Source organism: Pagrus major, chromosome 22, assembly GCF_040436345.1.
Source record: "Pagrus major chromosome 22, Pma_NU_1.0".
NCBI lineage: Eukaryota > Metazoa > Chordata > Actinopteri > Spariformes > Sparidae > Pagrus > Pagrus major.
The window spans coordinates 25,143,835-25,170,951 of NC_133236.1; the positions used below are offsets into that span (position 1 = coordinate 25,143,835).

Here is a 27,117-nt window from a genome sequence, read left to right on the forward strand (position 1 = left end):
ACGCCGGGAGGAGAGGTAGAGGGAATGGAAGACGTCTGCCTTTAGAGTCGTTGCTCTAATAGAATTGCAAACGCCAAATCCCAAGCTGTGACACCCTAATGTTCTTAGTCAAACTGACTTGGCATGATCCAGGGGCTTGAGAGAGGGAGTGAAGAAAGAGAGAGAAATAGAAGGAAGAAGGAGGTATAGAGTGGTCTCCTGTCCTAGATACCACTGTCTGTCAAAGTGAGAGTTATCAAGCTCTACTTGAGCCCAGATGCACAGGAATCTTTCATCCAGGCTTCCCTTCTGTTCCTCCGCACATCGTCCATGACACCTGCCTGATGCAACCGTGCGATTGTCCCCGTGAGCGAGCAACTCGCTATCTGACGTACATCAAAAAGACACACCAGGATAAAGAGCTACCGTCTGGGCCAAAGTAATGGGAAGAATTACACGATTATTGTTTTTAATTAATTTTCCTCTCTGCATCAAGAAGGTCTGCAATGCTGGCCCCCGAGGCCCACTCTAATGTGAATCATATTAGAGCGCTTCACATTAGCCTAACGCCAGCAAATTAATCTTTCGCATTACAGCGGGGCTCACACACCGCATTTGGGGATGAAATTTTAATAACCGCTTTTTTTCATGGAACAATATTGAATTGATCAGCCGTATCAAATCCACACCAGAAAAAGGTCAGCGAATGTGTAGGTTGTAAACACAAGCCTGCACACGGCTCAGACAGAATAATTCATAACTTGGTCAATGACAGAGCTAAACCTTTTATCGGATCACCAGGCCACTCCTTGCACTGATGAGTCTCCATTGATTATCATTAATTGTATGTTTAAGTTCATAAATTATCTTCAAGTTTTAATAACAATATGGTAATGCAGACGGTGCTTAAGTTCATTGTTTGATTGCAGCGGCTGCAGCGCGAGGGAAGGAGGGCGCGCTGATGCGGAGCAGCAATTCCCTACATTATTCAACACAGGGACTCATTATAAATCAGTTGAATCAGGGTTATCATTTCATATTCTGTATATATCTGTTTGACTTCCTAATGAATGTTAGTTCCTCTATCAAGACTTGATATTGGAGCATGTTATGCTACAAAGGTTATTTCTCCCACAAGAATGCTTTTGCTTCCATCCTAAAACAAGGCCTTTTTTTTTCCTTTATACTCCCACGTGCAGCCGCTCAAGGCTGTTGTGTGAAAAACGTGACAGATTTCTGAATGGAGCGCTGCCTTGTCACATGTTAATCCAACATGTGTCAACAGACAATAAAGGGTCCAGCAGTGGTGGGAAGTAACTAGGAATGTTTACTCAAACATGTGTAATATTGAGGTGTTTTAAAGGATTTCCATATTATGCTTCTTTATAATTCTCCTCTGGTACATTTCAGAGGGAAATATTAAGCTTTAAACTCCACATATACATGATATAGAACATAATTCACTGTAAAACATTAAATCAGTGGTTCTCAACTTGTTTGGCATGTCACTCTTTACATATCTTTAAATGTCTATGACTTTCTAGCAGTTAGCAGAGAGTGAATTACCTTTTAAACTTCTGAAATGATTTTATTTAATTAAATGTATGAGGCCAAGAGAGGTAAACCATCAGATATTGCGAGTCGGAGCAAACATTGAAGTCCAGAAACTTTATAGAAATTTGTGTATCAGAATTTCTTTCACTTCAGTCATCTCAGTCCCACTCCTACGTTGGGCAACAGTTATGTGTACTGTGAATTCTTAAACAGTAGCCTGGGTTTTTTTTTTATCCTCATGGCAGAGAAAGCTACAAAATAAATTCAGTGTAACATCTGTTTCCACAGCTCATTTTATTTACGCTTATGTGAGCTTATGTGTGATAATTTGCTAATCCTTTTTGATGTATACTCAACTGAAACAAGTCCAGAGACAATATATTTAATGTTTTACCTCATCAACGTAATGGATTTGTGTAAATATATGCTCATTCTGAATGCCAGCAACACATTTCATATAAGGTGGGACAGGGGCAGCAAGAGACTGGGAAAGCTGTGGACTGCTCAAAAAACACCTGTCACTCAGGTGAGAGTATCATGATTGGGTAATAAAGGGGCATTCTGGAAAGGCTCAGTCGTTCACAAGCAAGGATGGGGCAAGATTCACCACTTTTAAAAAAACGTGTGGGCAAATGGTCCAACAGTTTAAGAACGTTTCTCAATGCTCAACTGCAAGAAATTTAGGGATTTCACTATCTACAATCCATAAAATCATCCGAAGATTAAGAGAATCCAGAGAAATCTGTGCACTGACTGAAAATCAACATGGAGTGCCTGTGACCTTCGAACTCTCACAGACTGCACCACATTAAAAATCGGTAATATAATCAACATCCGGCCAATTTTTTCGGTACCGAGCTTATCTCAGACAGGCTGACGCTAAGTGAAAAAAATGTCTTGCGCTTTGATGAGTCCATATTTCAAATTGTCTTTGGAAACTATGGACATCATGTCCTTGGAGCTAAAGAGGAAAAGGACCAACCAGATTGTTACCAGCACAAAGTTCAAAAGCCAGCATCTGTGATAGTATAGAGGTGTGTTAGTGCCCATGGCATTGGTTACTTGCACATCTGTGAGAGTGTGAAGGCACCATTACTGCTGAAGGGTACAACATATGCTGCCATCCAGACAACGATTTTTTTTTTCAGGGACATCCGTGCTTATTACAGCGAGGCCATGCCAAGCCACTTTCTGCAAGTGTGACAACAGCATGGCTTCGTAGTAAAAGAGTGCAGGTGCTAGACTGACTTGCCTGAGGTCCAGTTCTGTCTCTCAGCAAGCTTTTATGAAGTGCAAAATATGAAAACAGAGACCACAAACTGTTGAGCACCTGAAGTCATATATCAAGCAAGCAATTGAAAAGAATTCCACTTTCAAAACTTTACTGAGTGTAAAGAAAAGCTGGTGTGGTAAACATGTCCCTGTTGCACCTTTTTTGAAATGCGTTGCAGGCATTAAATTGACACTGAGTGCATATTTATAAAAGACAATTACGTTTATCAGTTTGAACATTAAGTTTGGACTGCATTGATTTGAATATAGGTCAAAAAGGATTACATTCTTTCATTCTTGCTTTTCTTTTAAACAGCATTCCCAATGCTTTTCAAAATTGGGGTTGTATTATTGAATTATTGTACTTTGACTGAAGCAAAAAGGTCTGAGAAACTCCTGCCCCCTCTGCCATCCAGTCAGCCATGAGGGGAAAACATGCTGTCGCCTTGAGGATAAAAATGATGAAGGAGAAACCAAATGGACATCCAACCATATAGGAGGAATGGAATCACATATATGCACTTCATGTGTATATGCACAGACCGTACAGTACAATCTACTCTGGCGGGCTGGCCCACAGGAGTTACATGTCCTTCTCCTGATGCATTCACCCGAAGCACATGGAGGAAAAATGAAACCCATTCTGATTCAAGCTGAAGTTTATTCTAAACCAGTCAAGCGGTTGCTCAGAAATGCAGGTGCACGCATGCGCACAAATTCACTTTGGCTTTCCACACACTCGGAAAAAACACTTGTATTTCCCCTATGTATGCCCATGTCTTTGTTCTGTCCACCTCCCTGTAGATTGGCGGCCTGTATGGACCATTGGGAAAAGGCCTCTGTGCTCCTAAATGTTGTTTTTCACCACATTACTGTCAAGGTATCCACCAGTGACTGATGATGGATTACATCTCCGCCGGTGCTCAGGGTTTTCCCTCAGCCTGTGACTTACAGCAACGCCGAGCCCTCTTCGCCCTCGCTGCTACGCTAACCATGGAGAGCACTGCTTAGGGAATATCACACAGGACCTTTTAGCTCCTTTCTCCTCATGTTCTCTGGGCAGCTGTTTCACAGGAGATGCACAGGAGCCAGATAAGGCATATGCCCTTGTTTAAAGGATGTTTTGGTTATATAAGAGATTTTTGTTGTATCTTTTTTCATTTGCTGCAGACCCAAACCCTGTCTTCATTTGTCTTTCTGTGTCAATGGAAATGCACTTACTGCAATTTGGTCTAGTGCCACTCAGGGAGGCTGTGGAGCTAGGCTGTGATTCACCGCCACACACAAAACCTACAATTTTAATGTGATAAGTAGAGATTCAGACCCTTCTTTTGGAGTCACAGATAAGGCAATGGGTTTGGGAAAAAAGCCCAGGCAAGGCTCATTTGAAGGATAGAACTGATTGCTGTTTCATTTCGAGGAGATGAAAGCCACTTTGCTCTCCACCTTGTGAGCAGCACCAGGTGAAGGAGGCACACTATATTCTTCTTTTCAGGCCAAACTTCTTGAAAGATTTGTGTTTACCTTCCACGTGTTACGGTTTATTATTTCTCACATTTCAGCCCTTCATTATCTGACCTAATGGTGTGCCATAAATCATAGTAGCTGCTGTGCGAATTCCTGGTGTTTGTGTGCGATGTGTGATAATGAGCATTGAGGGCAAGAAAGGTAAAATCCCGCTTTGGATTGTTATATGCTGCTGCATTCTTTGGCATACGTTCTGATGTTTACAGCCCCAATTCCCAGTGCACCTCTGTGGCCTGGAGGACCTGCCCTGCTCTACAGGCTGGGCTGAGGTTAATTCAATTATGTGCAACGAGAAAAACAAGCTAGAGTTCGGTACTCCAAAAACACGGCAAAATATTCTGGAAAACAGACGAGTATTTATTAGATTCCTTAAAGAGATTTAGCTTATAAGCATCTTTTATAAATTAAGGTTGTTGATAATGACGTTAATAGTGTTATCAAATTATATGCTGTAAATTTTGATAAACTGTTCATTTAATTGCATATCCTATCAAGTTTGGAAGGCTCTGTAATTAGATTATATTACAGTGTGTGAATAATGTAGAAGATTATGTTGCAGATTACAGTTTCAATCAGGTAATCAGTGATCTGTAACATATTACATTTTAAAAAGTAACATCCCCAGCCCGGCTATAGCTACCCGCCTCTCCTTTACTCTGTCAGGAATTATGCAAATTTCAGGCAATTAAGAGACTCTGTGTCATTCTGTCTCTGCTCCTCAGTATTCGCTGTTGTTTTTCAAGCCCCGCCAGTGACTTTTGTCAAGCCTCTGTATGAGCATGTCAAGAGCATAGATGCTTAAGATGTGGAAATTATTCCTAAACATTTCAGTGCTTTCACACAGAAGCATTTGCAAACATTCTGTCCTACACACACCTCTTCTGATGGCACCCACATTTAAAGTAGACTGAAATATAAAATCACACACCGCAGAGGGAGGGTCCGGCTTGTGCCGAGGTCATATTCAGCCCCTTACTTCACTCCGAGATGACTTGGCTAAATAATTCACCGCCAGGTTGTCTGTGTGGGAGGAGGTGAAGCCTGTCAGATACTCAAATAAGTTATTAATTTTCCATTTTGAAAGCTTGAGGTGCACTTCATCATCCTGTTACCAATTTTCCGCCAAGCGTGACTGATTTCGTTCAGAACATTGTTCTAGTTTCTCTGCAGAATTGATCTCCTCTCTCCCCACTATTGTTTTCACTCGTCATTTTTCAGTCATTGCTGTGGCATATTGACTCTGCAGGGCTGATTGTTTAAAGCTTATTTACAATATGATTAAATCTGACCCTTTTTCGCCCTGCTCAGCTCTCATTCATGTTACAGTATGAGGCTTTCCTCTAAAATGTTTCTCTTCCTTTCAGTGTGTGCGTGATTTAAATATGTGTTGGTTGTCCTTCCTAAAGCTGCTTTTTCCCTTCCAGTTTTGCCTTTTCAAGTCTGGGGATGGCTTTTGTATATTGATCACAGCCGTTTCCTTTTTTTTTCACATTTTCATAACTCGTCCTTGTCTGTATTTTTAAATAAATGTATTTATTCATCTCATTTATTACTCTTCTAGACTCAGTATTCTAACTGTCTTTTCTGTCTTACAGATATTCTTTCTCTGTAAATATCTCTGTAGGTCGGAGATAACCTAGTCTGACCGAGACGGCCCTCGCCTGAACAGCGTCTGTGTTATAGAGATGTTGATGCATCTTTCTCCCACTCACTGTCTTTTTCTGTTCTTTGCCCTCTTTATCCAAATCTTTTTCTTCATATTCCCACCACACTTTCATCCTTGACACACTTTCTGTGTCCCTATCAAATGTCAGCTGAACTCATCTGAGCCCATCTGTCTCCCACTCAGACCCTCCGACGGTGGAGCCAGTTTACATGGAGATGCGTCAGGGCCTGGGGAGGCCTGTGGTGATGACCTGCAGGGTGCTGCGAGCCCACCCTTCCCGCGTGCTGCGATTCGAGTGGCTTCTATCAAACCGGCTACTCCATGCCGGAGCCTTTGATGCCCAAAGAGATGAGACGGAGTACACCATACGCAGCCTGAATCGAGACGGCTGGGGGGAATACACCTGCAATGTCATAAATGAGGCCGGAGCAGGCAAATGCACCTTCCAGGTTACAGGTAAAGAGAGCTCATCATTAAAGTCTTTTTCATGTAATTATCCTGTACCCCGGCCCCCTTTGCTATGCTTACCTTCTATTCTTGCACATCACACACGCTTTTTCTTATCTTGATAATGTTTTGAACAGTATTTCACTGATATAAAAGCAGCTTCTGATTTCAAGACTTAACATAACCCTGTTTGGCTTGGACAAACAAGACAGATTGGGTTTATGCTTTATTGTTTGTATTTTCAGTCTTTTTAATTTTTAATGTTACAAAGAAAAAGCTTTTAGGGTGATGACTAACTGATGTTGTTTGGTGAAAGTCACACTGTCTTGGATAATGAGTTTGGAAGAGGTTGCTGGACTGTAAACGTCCTCAAATCTAATAAAGAGCAGAACAGGGCGGCTAACATTAGCTTCAACTCAGAAAGTAGCACCTAGGCAGCTTCTACATTAGATTTAAATGTAATAGTTTGTCGCACTTTACATGTATTAATCACTTTCCTGTTGGCACTGTCTCGAAGTAATAGCAAGTTACTGCTTTAGGTAGTAAGCTCACGGTGTTAGCCAAATATGCTAACTCATGCAGCTCACGTTAAAGCAGACAAACACAGTTTAATCCGTCCTCTTTTTTCGTCTTTGTTTTGGAAAGGCTGAAAAGAAGACACCCTCTAAATTCCTTAAATGCAAAGAATATCTCTAAGGCCTCATTCAGACCAAATCAGGCGTTGCGGCGATTAGTGCAGGGCTGAGTAGGGGTGTAGGAGGACACAACTGCACTCTTAAGTGCACAATTTTGGGTCCCAGCTTAGGAGCAACAACTCTGCAGAGGCTTTCTTTCGCAGGAGGACAGGCGATCTCACTTTAACGCCTCATTTAGTCTAAATAAGGCCCTTGTGCTAGAGCCCCATGTGTGCCACTTTAACATAGAGAAATCCAAAGTTTTAAAGACCTGCCGTGCATCATTGCAGTTACTTAACTATGATTGGTCAGTTGCGGTTCAAATTTTTTAAGGAAACCTACCGTACACATACCATATTTCATTATCCTGCACATAATGGTGGTGTTGATGCGGTGTTTTATGGCAGCCATTTTGCTGCCGCACTTCTGCATGTCTACATCAACTTCTTCAGTATGCACTCCAGTTTGTAATTAGAGTCTTCACTGAGGATTTTTTTGGACAGCTAAAATTGCCTCCTCATACATTTAACCATCTCTGTCACTGTCTTGCAGGCAATGGATGATGGATAATTAATTTAAAAGAAGAGTGAAAGAAAAAAAATCTGAGATCCTCTAAATGGAACAGTCAATCATGGTGGCTTTTTCTCTGTCTCCTGTAGTAAACCTGTTCTTTCACATAATACACACTTGGCCCTTGCTGCTTTATTTTAGAGATTGCCTTTTTTCCATCAAGAGCTGCAAGTGTCCATCTCCTAGTTGGTTGTTATGACAGGACCGAATTAGTTTGGCGGCGCTGAGTGACCGCAGGAACTCAGGCCAAGGTTTCAATCTCCCAGACCTCCCATTAGAGACAGGAGCTGCAGGGTCACAGGAGGAGCATTTGTCACTTTGATCCTCTGCCACTTAGGTTGCTCTCCTCTTTGATACTGCCTGTTTCTCACCATCTATTGCTGTCCTCTAAGCCTACCTTTCTGCACTTGATTTTTCTATCTCCTCCCTTGCTCTTTCCCTCTCGCTTTGACCATGTTTGCTTGCCCTCGTTCTTCATCTTTCTCAGTTTAAATGTCTCTCTATCGCCCTCCCTCTCTCCAGTTTGCCTGGAGAAAGAGATGGACACCCCCTCCTGCGTGTTTGTGTTATAAATCAGTCCTCCCTGGTGAAGCAGGTAGAGCACAGAGACAGAAGCACATAGTCCCCTCCAGCCATTTGTTTTTCTCAACAGGGCTGGGGTTTGCCTGCCTATTGCTCCCTCTTCCCACCTCCACTCCCCTTCCTTCCCTTTCATCCTCCATCCCTCCTTCCCTCCTTCCCTCTCTCTCTCTCTCCCGCCATCGCTCTGTTCCTCCCGCCCAGTGCTCCAGATTCCCACCATCTGGACTCAGTGGTTGCCAAAGGTATGGAGGCTCTTTTAGTAACCCCCTGAGTGCAAGAGCATGGTGCAGAAAATCCACTTTGGTTCCTCCCATCATCCGTGAAATCTGGCATGCCCCGTTCCCTTAACTCCAACTCATATTCTTTAAGATTTCTGTTATTCTATACTGAAACTCAGTAACCACAACAGGAGATCAACTCTGTTCTGTATTGTGGCTGAAATAAATAATCTACTGGAGAGGAAGTTGATATCAGCTCCTCTCTATGACTTGCGAGCTCACTTCAAGATGAAGCTACTGAAATATTTGTTCTGGCTCTTGCAGTGAGGTAGTTTCGTGGTTTGAAGACAGGTGGACCCCTGATATTCCTCACCACTCGCTCCCTGACTTCCTCCTGCGCTGTGCTGATGTGTAATAAACATCAGTCTGGACTTCTGGCGTGAAGCCACGTTTAACCCACTTGTCCAGTCAACATACCATGCAAAACATACATGTTGCCATGCCGACAGACACATGCAAACTCACCAAAGTCGGGCACGAGGCCATTCTGTGGCTTATATAAATGCTGTCGCCTCAAAAAGTGCGTTGTGCCAGAACAGCGTGTGTGTGCATGTGCATGGATGCCCATGTGCCAAGCCATTGGGACATCTGTGGAAACAGTGAGTTGGCTGTAATGGCCAAGTTGGCCATTAAATTGTGCCAGGGGAGAGACCCCTCGGAGGGATGTAATGTGTACCACTGAGTCTTGGCTCAGACGCCCTGTCATAGGGAACATGAGTTTTTTTCAACAATGCTGAAATCTTGCTCCTTTGAAGGGTTTTGAGAGTTAGAGTGAAGAAAAAAAAGTATTTTGACCGTCTTTGTGCTGCTATTTTTTCTTCGATTTCATTCCAGTCTGATGCAATCGTCGATTTAGGCACAAGTCTGCATTTACTTTGGTTCCTGTCCTCAGGCTGTAAATGTGTACTGATGAGACAGTGATAGGGTGAAACACCGGTCACAGAACACCAGAGGTGGGAGGTACCGAAGTACGAATACTTTGTTACTGTACTTAAATAGATTTTTCAAGTATCTGTACTTTACTTGAGTATTTATTTTTTTGACAACATTTTACTTTTGACTTTTTTCTCCCTACTTTCTAACACAAATATCTGAACTTTCTACTCCTTACATAACAGCCTCATCCAAAATGTCGGTATTTGACGTCCCGAGAATGAGACTCAACAATCAACTATTTTTTGGTGCGTTTACGAACAGCTTGAACAAATCCTACTGATTCTACCGTTAAGTTAAATAGTCTTTAAACTAAATTAATACGACGTGAGGTTCAGTCAGCTTTTGTAGAGTTGTCCTCCAGAGGGATACTTTTTACTTTTATACTTCAGTACATTTCAGAGGCTGTACTTTCTTATTTTACTTGAGTAAAGAAGTTGAATCCGTACTTCTACTTTTCTTTTTTTAAAGTCTTTTTTTTTTTTTACACGTGTATATGTACTTCTACTTGAGTAAAGAATGTGTGTACTTTTGCCACCTCTGCAGAATACACAGACATGACTTAGATTTTGGATATCGTTATATCGTGATATGACAAAAGCGTAGTCTTTTCCTGGTTGTAAAGGCTGCATTACAGTAAAGTAACTTAATTTTCTGTTAAGTTAAATGCAAAAACTCGAAGGCAGGCAGGTAAAGGAACATAAAGCCAGCTCTAATACAGGCAGACAGCAAACACCGAAGAAGCAAGTACAAACCAATGAAGCGCTGGGTTCACAGGCAGGAACACAGAGAGAACACGTGGAGCAAAACAGGACCCAAGAACAGAGAACGCAGGACTGACGTGGGCAAACAGACGAACTGACAAAGAGAGAGGGAAAGACACAAACTTAAATACACAAGGGAGGGAACGTAAGAGGAGCCAAGCGAAACTAATAGTGCAACCAAAAAAGGCAGGAAAAACACAAAGACAGGAAGTGGAAAGTAAAACATGCCACATGAGGATTAATCTACCAAAATAAAGCAGGAAACAACTAAACCAAAAACCCAAACCATGACGTTTTCTGAACTCAGCAGACAGTTCTTATACTTGCATTTATCCACTTAGACATTATATCCAAACTATTGATGATTATTTCTCTAAAACCTGTGCTTTTGAAGAGATTTCACAACATCGAGATGTTTATTGCGTGTCACAATATACCCTAAAAATATCAGTATTCCTCGACAGATGTTATTGAGTAAACTGAACTTCACAGGTTAAATCAGTTGATTACTGCTTTGAGGAATCTAATTTGTGTAGTCAGTGCAAAAATGAGATTTCAAATAAAGTAAATGAAACTAATTCCACACTTCTCCCTTCCTCTTTCTCTTCAGTGGCTCGTCCTCCAGACAAAGCATCCTGCAGTTTTTGCTCGAATTCTGAAAAATTCACAGAAAAAGGGCAAACAATGTTCCTCATTCCTCCCACGTTTTAATTCCTCCGTTTGGCAGTCGGTCATGAATTAGAAGAAGAAAAATTCTCAGGGACAGTGTTCACATATTCATCGTCTGCGGTTTGCGAGTTTGCTCACAAAATGAATTCAGATTCAACATAATGATGAGCTTGTATGGTCCCAGTTTCTCTTTTTCTTGTAGCCATTGTTCCTAATGATGCAGCAATCACATTGTGGAATACGGTGCCAAAAGTTGGCTGTGATGAGATATCTGCATATGTTTTAGGAGGAAAACGTATTTGTCTTTGTGGGACACACACACCTCCACTGTCTCACATCTGTTTTACCGTCTTTACACTCAGTCTATTTTGATATATTATTATTTAATCCATCATCTGTTTCCAGTAATGTTTCTGTCGTCTTGATTTGTTTTTTTGTATGTTCGTTTGGCTCTTTGAGGTGCGTTTTAAATAGGCCTCTTGGGGGTTTTTTTTAAGCTAGAGTAGTACAAGCTGATGTGTGTGTTATTTTCGTCTTTATCATTTTTCATATCTTCAAGTAAAAGCAAGAAACTAAATTGATTTTACCTTTCAAACTGGCGCACTCCTCTATCTCAGGGGTTTAAAGCCTTATCAGTCTTGGTTTGCAGTGAACAGACATGGCTTTTAGTAACTCGGCTATCTGCCTTTATTGTGCCAAGTTCACTTTGGTTGAACTTCACCGCCGCTGTAAATGGCGGATGATGTTGAATACTTTCCGCAGCTCAAAGAGACATGCTGACATTGACGGATCCTGTATGTAGTAATGACTGACGTTGCGTGGTCAGAGTAAAAAGGCAGCATATGAATAATGTTATCTGTGATCAGACTGAAAGTCTGTCAGGCCTGAAGGACAGACACAATCTGTTCTGCTGTTTTTATGTATTTCTTTCTGGCATATGTTCCGGTGTTCTGCTTCTTTTATATCAATACAATATCATAAGATTAGTCACTCCAGAGCAGCCTCACTATTATGCTGGCCAAGAAGGATAAAAATCAGAAGTCACAGCCGGTCAGGACAAACAAAATTCAATCCCACTTAATATGATCACCGATTAGAAATCTATCTGGGGTTTCTTTGTTTGTTTTTTCTCAAGTGAATTAGACGAGGAGGCAAGAAGAATTAGCTGAATAGAATGGGTGGAAGTGACTCATTACAAGTTCACTGCCGTTGCCCTTAAAGAAAAGAAAATCCAGAGAGATTTCATTCTGTGTCCCAGAAGGACACAACCAGGCAATTACCACCCAGTCTTCTAATGTCCTCTCCCTACAGTCAGTTAGCTACTCCTGCGGCGTTGTTGGGTTAGTCTCAGCCAGCTGTGCGTCCATATGTAAGCATCATTTCTGCCTACGTCACACATCAACCCAGCACCATATAGCAAAGGCTCGCCATATGGTGGGACAAAGTGTTTTCCTGAAGAAGAAAACATGTTCATAAACCCTTAAAAAATAAGAAGGAAGTCTGCAAACAAGGTCAACTTCTTGCCTGAAGGGTTTCACAGAGCTGTTATTAGTCATTGCATTGGTTCTGCTGTTATAAACAGGATTTTAAAAAAATCAATTAAGCCTTCTGTACTTTATGTTTGATGTCTCCCACCCAGGGTTATCTGTTTCAAGGAGTCTAAGTGGGTTAGGTAATGTGCTTCACCACACATAACACATTATTTTGGAGCGAACGCCATTTTTGCTTCATGACATTACATTGAGTGTTTGAATAAACAAGAGTATGTGTCCATGTCTGTGCTTCTTCTGTAGATGTGGTCGAAGAAATGTATCTTTAAAGATTTATTTCAAAATAAGACACAACTAATGTAACAGAATACTTGAAAACGCCTTTGCTAAATGAATGTAGTGTTTAAGTGGCACAGTGCTCACTTGTACGAAGAGAATCCTTTCAGTGTGTTGCTTAAGTAGAGTCTGTGTGGGAATCTTGTGAAAACATACAATGTGAGGCAGTTTAATTATCCCTCCCTGCCTTTGCACTGCAGCAAATTACAGCCTCTTGCCTCACTGTACAGTATGAACTGCGTGAACGAGGCTGACAGTATGTGCCAGGCTGGCTTATGTAACATTTACTGTACAGTGTGCTGTAAACACAGCTGGCTCTATACAGAGAAGAGCTGCCAAGTGAAGTGCAGACAGTATTTGTCCTTGCATTGTTTTTATTGCATTAGCATCTGGGCGAGCCACAGAGGCAGTTTGCGTGATAGCATCTCTGGTTATGAAACAGAAAGGTTCGACTTGCCTTCAACATCTCAACGTTGCGAGGTGAATTTCTTACCCCAAACATGAAAACATTTAAAAATGAATTACATTGTTTAATTATTAACGGTATTTTTCTTGCTCCAGCTTGTTGTTTTTCTCTCTGAATGATTTTATCTGGCTGATGGATGAGCGTTCCTTTCCCTCAGATTACACTATTGTATTTTAAATGGCTTCATCCATGTAAAGGCCAAGTGATCTGCAGTAGGCTGCCCAAAGCATCATTAACCTGATTTATTTTCCAAAAAGCAGAACAAATGCCCTCCGTGTTGATTTTGACTTATTTTCATGGACGATTATGAGAATTGATCAAACCAGTCAGAGGCTGAAAAAAAACACTAATTGTGTTATTTTCCTCCTACAAATGCACCTCACTTAGTTTGAATGATTATATCTGAAGTGCATGTGTTACGGCTTAACTTCTACAATGCAATCAAAGAAATGATGAAATTTGCCCGTGTGTTATGGATAATGTTTTCTCCTGTAAATTCAGCAGTGTTTGCTCCATATCATGTTATGGATTTTATCTCAAATCTTGGCATCTCACATCACTTACAGCTAATGTGGCACGATTACGCAGCTGAATGAGCACTCAGTCAGATTCCCCGAGCACTGATTGGCTTCTTCTAACCTCATATGAATTGTCTTTAAAGGATTAGGCTGGATTTATTCTATATTTGTCTTATTGTCAACAAATCCCATTGAAAGACCAAAACCAACAATGTGTTGTCCATATCTTAGTACTTTAATGACTTAGTTACCCCATCTGTGGCACTCAGACACAAGCTCATTCATTACTATTGAATACACAGATGACTATACTTATTTTAATATTCAATTTGTAACATATATTATAATATAACATTTGCCGGATTTACAAGAAGGCCCCAATTATATCCAATTTGTCATAGACAGCATTTCACAACAGTTATCAAGTTTCTCCTAACTCAGCAACTCACAAAGTTTCATGATTTTTTTAGGGACTCTGGGGAATATATCCACCTCTTCATCCTCAAGTTGATGTGGTTGTTGATGTTGGTGATCCAGTTCTGCCGTCTGCTCTCCTGCAAAACATTCTCAAATTGGTGTAAATTGTTGTTGATAAGTAGTCATTCAAATTAATACAAAACACATGAATCTAGCACACCATTTACAATTGTGTAATTACATAGACTGACCCATTTACACACCCACCTGTGACGCACTTCCCACGTCCCTGCTCCTCAGCGTCATGTGGCGAATCAAACAAAACGACTCATAATGGTTCAAGGATCTGCTCACATCGAGGCTCACATCACTGTTTAGTAGAAAAATGCCATTATAGCTAATCAATAACATAAACTCACTTGACAGGTTGATCCAGTTGCCTGACATACACGGCATGACTGCACAGTCACACCAAGTCCCACTGCTGCTGCTTTTGTTTGAGCTAACAATGGCTGCTCTGCTGTCTCCTCCATGGCTATTAAAAATCAGTTGCCCTGGGTATTGTCATCCTTCAATAAACAAGCCCAAATAACAGAGGCACAGGGGTGAATTACTATTCTATGCCTGGAAGGTCATCCTGTAAGCGTGTTTCTTGATCTTGATTGAAATACAATGTTCTGTCAGCTCCCTCTTTAGCTGTCAGAAATCAGTTTGCAGACTGTAAACCGAGCTGAAAAGTTGAAAGATTCATTCAGGTAACAGATTCAAAGAAAGCAAGCAGTGTTACTGAAAGAAAAGGTTTGAGGTGATCTCTGCGGTAGTCCAAACCCAGCTGTATAAAATTATGTGTGTGAGTCAACAGGTATCTAGCACACATAGACACTTAACGATGTTGGGTAATATTCATGAGACATGCTACAATCTGGTGCACGCTTTGATTCAATACCATGAAAGTACTGTATGTCACGTAACATGCAATGAAACTTTAATGATCCTTGAGGAAAAATTCATACGTACAGTAGGAGCTACAAGGAATATCTTATAGCGTGGAAAAAAAATAGAGCAACCAGAATACAGTGAAGATGAAAGACACTGTACATCTTTGTCATGCTAATGCAGCAGTCCTTTTTGGGCTTTAAAGAAGTCTCACTATGTTAACAAATGAAACATTTACACTGGAGTATAAAATAAATGCCTGTGAAAAATAAACCACTGCAGCAGAGCAGAGCTTGTGTACGGATGCAAGCAAATAATTGTGATGTCAAAATAATGATAATAACAACAATTAAAGTTGCTGTTATAATTCATATCTAATTTATACACCCAATTACACTGACCTTTAAAAAAAATCATCCCTTTTTCCGAGATCTGTCATATGATTCCTTCTACAAACGTGTCACTGTGTTCTTTAGGCTAAAACATACACAAACGAGTGCAATGGATACTGTGAGACAGTCGTACAGCTGTAATGGGGCTGCTTAAAAAATGAAAAATTAACTTATTATTATCCTCTCACTCCCATATCGATGGAAAGTCAGGTGAAGTTTTGTCGTCCGCAAAACGCTTCTGGAGCTTCACAGCAAAACAGCATGGCAGCATTCTACTAAACACGTGACTTAGATAGGGACTTTTGTTGAAATGTAACAAAATGCCTGGAAAGAAACCCCGATAATATGGCTCCATACAGCTTGTCTGTCGTAATCCAAGTCTCTGGAAACGCAGAGATCCCATATTGATTTGAAAAGGTTTGTTACTTCCGCCCTTGATGCATGGTCGTGCTTGTGCAACCACTTCAGACGGGATCCTCACTAAAGCTTTTCAGAGTTTCTTGTTTGTAAGTGACCTTCTTCAGGTTTCAGGTTATGACATTATGTCACTGTTCATTCAAAAGCATAATGAGAAAAGATTGTTCATAATGTGTCTATTCACTGCACAAGGCCAATAATAAAGGGACACTTCACCAGTTTGGCATGTCAAGATCAAAATACTCATCAAGGCAGGTATTCCTGTAAAAGCTGTTGCATAATATCCACTGCGGGGGTGGTTCTGGCCTCGGCTTCGGCCCAAACTCTTTCAATGAGTCTGGTTTCAAGCTTTGTTGGAAAAATGTTAAAATAGAAATAGGTGCTTTATAAAAGATTGTTATTACTACTGCTTTAAAGACACAGTTAACTGTTGCATAAACATTTTGTGCCTCCTTTAATATACTGTATGTGAATGAAATTGAAATATTGCTATAATTTAAACAACGATGAGTAATTCATCCTGGCCTATAGCGGTATACCTAAAGAAACAATAAATTAAATAAGAAACAAACGGCGTTAATAAAAAGTCACCATAAGTAAGATTAGCATCTGACAGGTTTTATGGCATGTAACATCACAAAAAGCTCCATTCAGCTGCGAAATAAGAGCTAGTCAATGAGCAGCGTTATTATGAGCTGCCACAGAACGAACAACCTTGATGATATTACGTGTGAGGACATGACTATACTTCGATGGCTCTGAAGGGAGCTGTGGAAAGATATAATCAGTGTTTATGAAGCTTGACTGTAGAGTCTACCAGAAACTGCCACAATCTTTTTTTTTTAACATATTTTTTCACAAGTGCCTCAATTCTGTGGAAATACAAGACTAGATTGTTGAAATAGCACTTTAATGCAGTCTTGAGAACCTCGTAGGTAGGTAGGTGTTTTTCAATTTTGAAAGGAGCATTAAAGCAGCTTTAAAGTGTTTTATCTGCTTTCTCTCCAGGAAAGGCCTACCCTCCAGAGTTCTACTATGACACCTACAGCCCCCTGTGGCAGAACAGGCCCAGAGTCTACGGCTTCAAGCTGCAGTGGACCCAGATGAACCCCAACGCTGTGGACCGCATTGTTGCCTACAGACTAGGCATCAGACAGGTAGGACGACTAAGGCCACGGGTATTTTTGGAAACGGGGCGTTAAAACAAAAACAGTTCCCGTCCATTATGCATTTTCTCCATTCATACTAACACACCTGAAAACATCATCATATGGCCACTCTGTGGTTGGTTGCTTGGATACAGAAAATACTATGATTGAGTCAGGGAGACATGATTGCTTTTCACAGAATCCTCCTGGATGGTGCTATTTTTTAACACATTTATAGCAGCTGTTTTTGTCTTTCTTTTCCATCCTTTTATTTTCATTTTCTGTGTTCGTCTTTTGAAATGGGCAATAATAAGATCAACAATACTCCACAGTATCATAGCACATACTACAGGGTACACTGATATGGCCCTATTAGGAAGCAAATGTGGGTGTCTGCGTCATCATTTCCAAAAAATCTCAGTTTCTATTTTCACCCTGGAAGTTTCCCCAAAGGTCCATTTTCAGTGGCCTCAAACGCCAAAATGCATAGAAAAATCTTTGTTTAAAGGAAATTCCCTGTGTGCATGTTGTCTATCTTAATGCTCAGCCTCCTGTCTGCTGATTTGTTCTCTTCTTTTCCGTTTAACCTGTGGTTGCATCATTCAGATGCTCGTTGGCCTGAAAAGTGTTATTCAGTCCCACCGAGCTCTTTTGTTACAGACCAGAAGACAAGTTTTTAAAGCCTGAAATGTTGGCGCCTGCTACAATAACGTTTGAGTCATCGGTATTGGTCAGCCACTTTTCGACCCCTCATAGATGAATTAGAGTCATTTTGTGCTACGGGGCAATAAAAGCCTCTCTTATTGCCAATTTGAGCATGTGATAGAAGTGTTTGCACAGCTTGCGCCTGCTTGTTTTATTCCGTTTGACAGCGGCAAATCTTACGCCTTCGATTCATTGTCTGTCTTATTCGGCAGTTTTTGAGGATGTGAATGAGCCTCTGCGGGCCGGGCAGGATAACTAAGAACCTGTCAGGTTCAGTCGTTTCAATGAGTTCTGTGGTTTCCGCGAATTGCTTCTGTTTTCGCTCTCCATCAGAAGCTCAGTCAGAGGAGTGGAAGGGAACCCCGCAGAGAGAAAGAGCAAGCATAGTTCCTGTTTTCCCTGCTTCTCAAGTAAACTCCACAGATGACAGGCTTGCAGCATTGATGGATGGCATGGTTAGATTTTCTCTCTTTGGCAATCAATGTGTACCTTCCTCTCTCTCTCTCTCTCTTTCTTTCTCTCTCTCTCCCCATGGTAGTATGCAGCACATTTAATCTTCAATATTTTTTTTTACACTTACAGCAGCAGGTGTGGCACCACCGTCACTTTACGTGAAGTTTTAAATAGTGAACTAGCTCCGTTAAGGCCACAGATTTTCAGGTTTTCAGATGAAATAAAACCACATATATATATATATATATATATATATATATATATATATATATATATATATATATATATATATATATATAACACATGCTGCAAGTTCTAAATCCATCTCAGTTCTGCGCCGAATTAGTGAGCATACCCTGACAGTTGTGTTTGCAATGAATAATATAATTTCATGTTTGTTTCACACTACACCCTCAAGGAATCGGAGCTTGAAAACACATTCTAAACCAGTTATGTTTGTGTAGCGCAATGATTTTTCTGTCAACTATCTCACTTGGTCTGTTCGGTAATAAATGATGCTGTGCTCGTGGAGCCTGTGTTTGTTTGCGCTTGCCAGGCATGTGTCTGAAAACTTGCCAGGAATATACATTTGCTTTTCCCTATTTTCAGCTAGTCCCGCGCACATTTTTTTTTTTTTTTGTCAATAGATTATTATGTCTGCATCCGTGCTAGAACGAACCCACAGTTAATTCAGAAATCGCATTAACATTTCAACCTTTTTCGGCATTTGTTTATTAAAAAAAGAAGAACATCACAACCCCACAGTCTATTTTAGCAGACAATCATTGTTTTTGGGCAAATTAATTTCTCTCCACCTTCTTGCCTTGATATCTCAAGAGGGTACATTTTGTGACCATTATTTCCTTCCTGCCAGGCATAACAACATCTCCTCTATTGTCTCAGATGAAAGAGATTCATGCCGTCAGGGAAATTCACAAACTTTTTTACAGGATTTACTAAATTGTGTGCCCTCTGTGATTGATGGAGAATTAGCTTTGAGTATTGATTTAGACTGATGATACGATTTTTTTCAAATGTCTTCCAGTTGAGACAGGAAAGAGGCAAAAAAAGTGTCAGTGAGCAAGAAATGAGGGAGCACAAGAGATAAATGAGTAGGAGGAGAGGCTCCTTATGTAAACAAATAAATGCAGAGACACCCCCGGCCTGACTGTGGAAAAGTGGTGCAGTAAAGAAAACCTCGGCACGTGGACTATACCACTTCGATCTATTTATAGATCCAGCAGCAGCTCCCCTGCCATTCCCTTGGAATTATCATTTTCTCTCGCTACCTTTGAATTAATACTTAGTGCTGGTAGACCTTATGCCTCTGTAATGGATTGCTTTGTGTTACCGTCCAGTAACCTTGTGAGAGACAGTCTGGCAGAACGGGAGATGGGGAGTGAAGCTCTAGCTGAAAGGCATGCGCGGGCGAGAATCACAAAACACAAATCACCGCACCTGTCAAGGTTTCAGAGGGAAGGTGTGACATCTGCCCTTGTTTTGATACTGTAGAAAACCTTCACTGCTGTCCAGAGGCTTGATTGCCCATCTCCATCCCCCTGTTAGATAACTTTTTCAATCTACATCTTGCCAATCTTGGAGCTGCTTCTTCAAGCCTCCTCCTCCTCCGCCTCCTACTGCGTCTTTTTCAATTGATCTGTCAAGTCAGGGGTGTGCGAGCAAGATCAATAGGAGCCATACTAATTACATGCAGGCAATCTACATTAGATCATCTCGTCTAAGATTACACCATCACTTTGATTGCGCCTGTGTTTCTTTTCGGCCCCCGCTATCGCTTTGATCAATCCTGCTGTTTTTTGAAGTTGCCATAAAAAAGAAAAGAAAAAAAACCCTGAACTACCTGAACTACACAATCAAATGAAATTAAATCAATATGGCTCTCTGCCTCTGTGGGGAAAATGCAGAGAAAGAAAGGTAATGGGATGTAAACAGAAACTGTAATTGAGCGCAGACGTGGTGATTCAGTGAACATTAATGGGAATGAAAACAAAGGTGCAAAATCCATAAGGCAGTAAGTGTGTGCATGATTCAAAATGTCTGAAAAGTTCAATGTTTTTTCTCAATCAACATCTTAAGTTTGATTTGATATGCACCTTTTAGCGCAATTCCTTTATGGTATGAGGAAAATTGAACTATATGCTTCCTCTTGTTATTTGGAGCTTGAGGCGGCATTTGGCCAAGAATAGCATTTAAGGCCTCCATCTGCCTGAAGCTTTGGACACACACACACACACACACACACACACACACACCAGTCCCCCTATTAGACATTCTTTACCCAATTAGATGCAGTTCTCCAAAACTGATGTACAGCTACACACATAAATACATTTTATTTATGCTCACAGCACTACACCACCTTAACTACCTTAACTTAAGCAAAGACAGTAAAGTGGTGCAGGGACAATAATGAGGTAAGATACAAACCCCAAGACATCCTCATCCTCATCAAGTGACAGGGTCCTCCCATTACAACCTGGCATTAAATCCATTGTAATGATTTTTTTTCTGAGGCATATAAAGGGCTTTCTTTTACACTAAAGCAATAAGAACATTGTATTAATTCTATAAAGTAATAACACTCCATTTAAATAGACGTAAAGTGCAGATGTAGACTCACAGTCTGCTTGTTTCATTAGAGCTTAATTGGGACACTATTAAATATTTTTCCCAAATCTTACATTAATTGTTTTGTAAGATTTTCTATAATTAAAAAAAAAAAAAAATGTTGTTTTATTAAATATAATATAAACTGATAACAAATGGCCAATTTTACTTCTAGAAAATCGTTGTATAGTTTGATTTGGTTTCAGTTTTTAAGGGAGCAAATAATCACCGAACACATCCATGAACAAAACCTCAGTTACATCTACAATGCCAGAACAATAGTGCAGACTGTGAAAAATGGAAGGCTATAATGGCCACACTGTACACCGGCATGAATAGGTCTAGACGTTCCCGGTCAGTTGGTTTCCGAGCCCTTGATGAATAAGCCAGTGATTGTTAAGCATGTATTATGTAGCTATTTTTTAATGCAAGCGCAACCTCAGAGCCTTGCCCTAACAAACTCATGCTCGATGAATGGGACTCAAAATAAAGCAAACACAAATACACAAGCAAAATTATATATGTTGGTTTGTGTTTAGGTTCATTTTATTTCCTCCAGCAAAAATAAAAAGTGGGCTAATAGAGCTACGACTGACAAATATTACCTCTGCCGAGGAGGCTGTGGCTTTTCACCTGTCTGTTTGTTGGTTTGTTGGTTTGTCAGCAGGATTACACAATAACTACCGAATGAATATCCACTAAACTTTGACAACATTTTCCTTAATTTCTCAGAGAATATTACCTGGATCTTAAAAGAAATTTGGCGTATTTAGTATCTATGAGTGAGTACAATTTGATGCGGATCCTAGATCTGGTGAACTTAAGTTATGCTTAAGCAGTTCTGGGTGGTTTAATATTTAGAGTGATACAGGGCTAACAAGTTTGATATTGGATTAGGCTTGATTGAATTAAAGGGAGCTGTTGGGCCTTGGTGGAGTTATGCAATCTACTGAGTGCCATTCCAGGTCTCATTAACGATCAGTGTTATTGTCACGATAGTTAAAATGCTCATCACAATTTCCCAGATCCCAAAATGACGTCTTAAAATTGCTTCTTCAGTCCAACCAACAGTCCAAAAGGTAAATAAAATAAATGATGATCATAATAGTCTAGACTAATGAATTAGCTGACTAATTGTTGAAGTTAAACCAACATGAATATTGCATTAAAGAGTGCTGTGGCCACTCTCATTTCACTGTGCTAACCTGCCTCTTCTTGGCATCAGAAAACACAAACACGGTCCACTTTGGTCAAATGGTCAAAGCTGTTAATTTACATCATCATCGTAGCTTTTTTTTTGTTTTGTCCTTGAACAATACCCCTCCTCAAAGTCCATTAATGAGGACAGGTGCACCACAACTAATGTATAATACATAATGTAGTTTGTCATGTGTAGCTTGTCAATCTTGCACCTGCCTATCGCTGCAGACACAGAAAAGTAGCCCATCGCTTTGGCACCTGCAACCCCTCTGCACCGGTCTGCAGACATAATCCATACAGCCAAAAATGAACAAAACAGGATGTCATTTTTCATACAGTCCTGTGTCTCGAGCTGTGGACAGCATGTTTACTTTTTTCCTCATCATTTGCATAAAAAGGTTCTTCTTTTCACTCTTTTTTTGAAAATATCAAATATTCTTAAACCGATACGTTCTCCTTCCAGGATGTTTAAACACACATACATATACTTAGAGAAGAACACTGTGTAATTTATCGCAATTAGCTGCCCTGCCTTTTGTACTTTAGATGATAGCAAAAATGTTCAAAGGATAGGCAGGGACAGCTGCTCCATCTGCAATTACCAATGGCAGACAAAACACTCTATTTACCTGCAAACTAATGGCGATGAAAACTTGCACCCCATAATTGTGGATCATCCAGGCTCTAAGTAATTACTTAATTAGTATTGTTCACACACACAAACACACACACACTGACTCTGCTTCACTGCCATCACACCTTCATTCACTCTATCGCTGTCTCTCCTGCTAGTACCACACTTACTCTTTTCCTTTGACTGAGAAGGGCACGTAAAGTCACTAATTGTGATGCAGAAGCTGTAACTTGTCTTTGTGCTGCTCTTCCCCTTAAAGTGATTCTCAAGGATAAGATGTACCCTACTTCTCTTCTCTTTGCCCCCCAGCAAATGCAGCAACAAGCCCTCGTTTTGTTTCTTTGAATTTTCCGAGCGGCTGTAATGTATCGCAAGACATGAAAAGCAAGAGCTAATTTTTTGTGTGATACCTGAGCTTAGTCACCCAAAGACAGGTCCGCCTGTCTCAAAGACGAGATATAAAATTGCTGTCGGTTGAAGGTCTCTGTAGAAAGGGATAGCACAACTTTGTAGAGCATGATTAAAGAAAACAACCTTTAAGACAATCACAGAGTGGAAAAGGTTCTGTCCGTAGTGTACTAGCAAAATGCCTGTATTGCAAGTATAGTAATGCAGACTGAAGCACATCTTTTAAAGGGAAGAATGAATCAGGGATTTTTCTCTCAGCAAATATAAGAAAATTTCTGCTGCTTGCTAATGGCAGTCATTGAATTCAGAGGCTGGAAGCTGCTTCGAAAGTAAATGTGGCTAATGAGCAGCTAGCTGTCAACAGCTTTCAGAGAAAAAAAAAGTTTTCTTGTGTAGCATTTAATGTTGGCGGATCACACAAATATCTATAAACAAGGTTAGCTCTCTGATGAGACACAACATGGTGAAGGGAATGCATACTTGCTGTGGTCATACAGCAACATGTTCCCCAGGAGCAAGAATGTCCTTTGTACTGTTCATGCTGTCTTTTTGTGGTCATACTGAATATAAAATCATTAGTGGGGGATTGTGTTGTATGGATTTTTGTTAAGTTTATGTTGGATATAACACACAGCTACAAAAAATAAAGTATGCAGTTGAAATTTAAAGGATTTGGTTGCTATGATTCAATGTTAAAAGACTGTAATTTGGCTTGGTACCTTTTTTATAGATGTTCTCCATCAGATACTTCTTTTTTTTCCATGAATGATCTTATATCAATGTGCTGCAGTTTTCTATGAAGACCAAGACTGATTTTCAGTTTGGTCCTTGATATAATGATAAAATCAGGAGTTCAGGTGGCAGGGTTCGCCTTTGGTCTCAACCATCTCCAGGGTGAAATAATTGGTTCTGTAGCAGCTCAATGCTCCACACTGTCACAACGAGAGACCGCTTGATAACACTTTATAATAACCATCATTCATTCTATAGAGCTTTTCTGGTCTACTGATCCCCCCGCAAGTGCTTTACAACACTTATGACATTCACCCATTCATACACTGATGGTAGAGGCTCATCAGGAGCAGTTTGGGGTTCAGTATCTTGCTCAAGGACACTTCGACGTGCAGCCAGGGAAGCCAGTGACCTGGACGACCTGCTCTACTTCCTGAGCTACAGCCGCCCTCAATGCCTTTCTAAACTACTTATTAAGGAACTGTAAAGTCAGAAGAATAACTTTTAACAATAATAAAAAACAGTTTCCTTAATTCTTTATTTGAGAAGAATGAGCATCACAGTCTGCACAGCATGGAACCAGAGAACATAGCAAAAGAGAGACACCCGTCAATGTAAGTCCATACAGTTCACAGGGTCTAGAACAGCAAAGTGGGGTGTTTGAGGGGATTTTTACTTATGACTCGTTGTTTTTGGTGTAAACAAGGCAATTTCACCATACTTTAGCAGTCCAATGACTCTGTGTACGTGCTTAACTAGAAGTGTGCACATGAAACATCTGCCAGGGTTCTTCCTTGGAGGTTACTCGAGACCAGACTGAATGCCGCCAGGCATTTCTCACTATCTGAGGACACATAATAAGAATGTGCGTGCGTGCAATACAATATGTGTGTGTGGTTTTTATCAGTAACAAATACAATATAAGGTGATCTGTGATTAATGATGGTTATTATAAAGTGTAAACGACTATTTTCACATACGAGTAGTCAGTTGATCCATTGTTGATATAAAAAACATTTTTTGATCATAGCCGCCTGAAATATGTGGCATTTAGCATGCAATGAAATCAATGTTACGTATTGAAACTCCTGCCAGCACAGAACATAAGGAGCAGATTCCCATGTTGGTATTAAACTTAAGCAAGCTCTAGTCCGGTAGGCATGAGTGGCCCAGACTCTACAAAGATGGTCTTTAAGGGCGCATTCACACCAACAGCAGTTGGTGCGCACTAAACAGTCCATTCGAACCAAAAGCTCTTAGTTCGATTCGTTTTCGTCGGTGTGAAAGCATCAATGGCACTCGGGTGCGCACTAAATCAAGCGGACCGAGACCTCCAAAAAGGGGTGGTCTCGGTCCGCTTGATTCCGCACCAAATGCCAACCTTTGGTGCGGTCCCTCTGGTGAGAACGCGAACCTGGACCAACTCAGGTATAAACGAATTGTGAAAACAGCATAACAGATTCTAAAGCCTAGAAATCTAGACCCTAGTGGTCTGGCTTGTCAGGCTATAGCCTACCTTGTGGGTCTTTGGAAAGGTGCTTGTCTCATCGTTTGCATGTGTGAACGCGGACCACACCGCAGTCTGTATGCTACAATGTAACAATTTTACTGCCTGGTGCGGACCAAATAATCGAACTAGCGGTGTGAAAGTGCCCTGAGATGCTCAGGAAGTTCAAGTTTTATGAGTTAATTTTTCTAGTGTGACCAGCAGAGATGAGAGACGGTTGCCCTTGGGTCCAAACCAAATACAAGTCTGATTAACCTTGAGAGCCAAAGTTAACTTGAGGTGTTTTTCAAACAATGAACAGAGTGTCTGATAAAAACAACTCAAAACAAGAGATTTTGCCTGCAGTCTAAGACTTCCTTTATCAATTAAATTAGTTTTTATAGCTAAAAACCTCATTCTGTTGTCTTTAACAGAGGGTTTGGCCATATCGGTCAATGCTGGAGGGACATAACTTGTCTTGTCTTCAGTGTGTTGTCAGTGTAATGTGAAACAAAAAAGCATTTACATTAAATCAAAACAGTAGGGGAGCAAAAACACGCTATACGATGACTTATAGGTTATAGGATAATGTTGTACCTCAACTTTCTGAAACCTATGGGTGAAACTTATACTAAATAGACATGTTTAGTATCAGGCTGTGGTTGATGTTGATGCTTTAGATTCTGTATAAAATGGTTGTGTGTGTAAATTGGTTGTGTCTTGTGATTTTAATAATCTGAACTTCTTGTGCTTCCTCTTCCTATCCAGATGGGGTTGCAGCGCTGGTGGGAGCAGGAGATCCCTGTGGACGTGGCAATCAACAAAGGAGAGCTCATGACACACAACCTCACTGAGCTCATAAAGCCTGAATCCTACGAGGTGCGCCTCACCCCCATCACACGTTTTGGAGAGGGTGACTCCACCATCCGGATTGTCACTTACAGCGGTGAGTGCTGTATATTAACTCAAGGGATGGCTTTTTTGGAGGAGAAATGTAGAGAAACCTGGGCAGGGGAGACACAGGAGAGATATATTCTCTTTAATCTTCTGCTTAAACATGTGGTTGCACAGGTGGAAGAATTACAACTACAGCTTGTGATGTTATCCTTCAGCTCACTCAGAAATATGAACTCCAGCCAGAGTTTGTGCTTCTGTGTCATGACACAAGTTCAGTCTAGTATCACCATTTCTATCACCATCACCGCGATTATGATCCGTACCATTTATTATATATATGAGGAAGGAGTCATCATAATATTTAAATTAGATCTCAACACATTCAGTCATGAGACGACAGCTTGAAATCAGCTTGCTTTGCTTCTTTGCCAGTTTGAATGAATGCTGATCAACTGACTAACCATCTCCTCCTCATGACCTTTTTTTTTGCCTGAGTTAAGTCTGTCCTAGCCCGGGGCAGAACGCTAACTTGTTGTTTCCTTGCATGAGAGACCACCATGACATCAAAGCATCAGATGACTCAAACATGTAGTTTTGGGTCATGAGACCTAACTGAGTAGGTCAAAGATGAGTCATGTTTTGCTTTCCTGAGTTTTCCCTCAAAACAATGTATTTTTTGTGTGTGTGTGTGTGATTCCCTCTTATCTTTTTTCGAGAGGATGTGGTTTGTCTCCAGGGATGTTTTTCATTTAACAAAAAGCTTTTTCGATTTCGTATTACAGGTATTTTTAAAGGTCTGTGGCCTCGCCAACCCCCGCATCTCCTTTCCAACAAAATAGAATCCCACTGTGCGAACCAGAGAGGACAATAACATGTTTACTTCTGTCATATTGTATAATTTGGTTGTAGGTTTTGAAACAGGTCTCTAGTAATAGAATA

At 40.6% G+C, this 27,117-nt stretch overlaps 1 protein-coding gene across 7 annotated transcripts in view; it reads left to right on the forward strand.

Moving 5' to 3' along the window:
* The window catches only part of LOC141018075 (MAM domain-containing glycosylphosphatidylinositol anchor protein 2-like), a 253,791-nt gene that overhangs the window by 200,252 nt on the left and 26,422 nt on the right, over positions 1-27,117 (forward strand). For all 7 annotated transcript variants that reach the window (XM_073492947.1, XM_073492948.1, XM_073492953.1 and 4 more), the window contains 3 exons: positions 6,182-6,454; positions 16,896-17,044; positions 26,050-26,227. In XM_073492947.1, the coding sequence (XP_073349048.1) occupies positions 6,182-6,454; positions 16,896-17,044; positions 26,050-26,227 (600 nt within the window). The remainder of the gene's footprint in view (positions 1-6,181; positions 6,455-16,895; positions 17,045-26,049; positions 26,228-27,117) is intronic.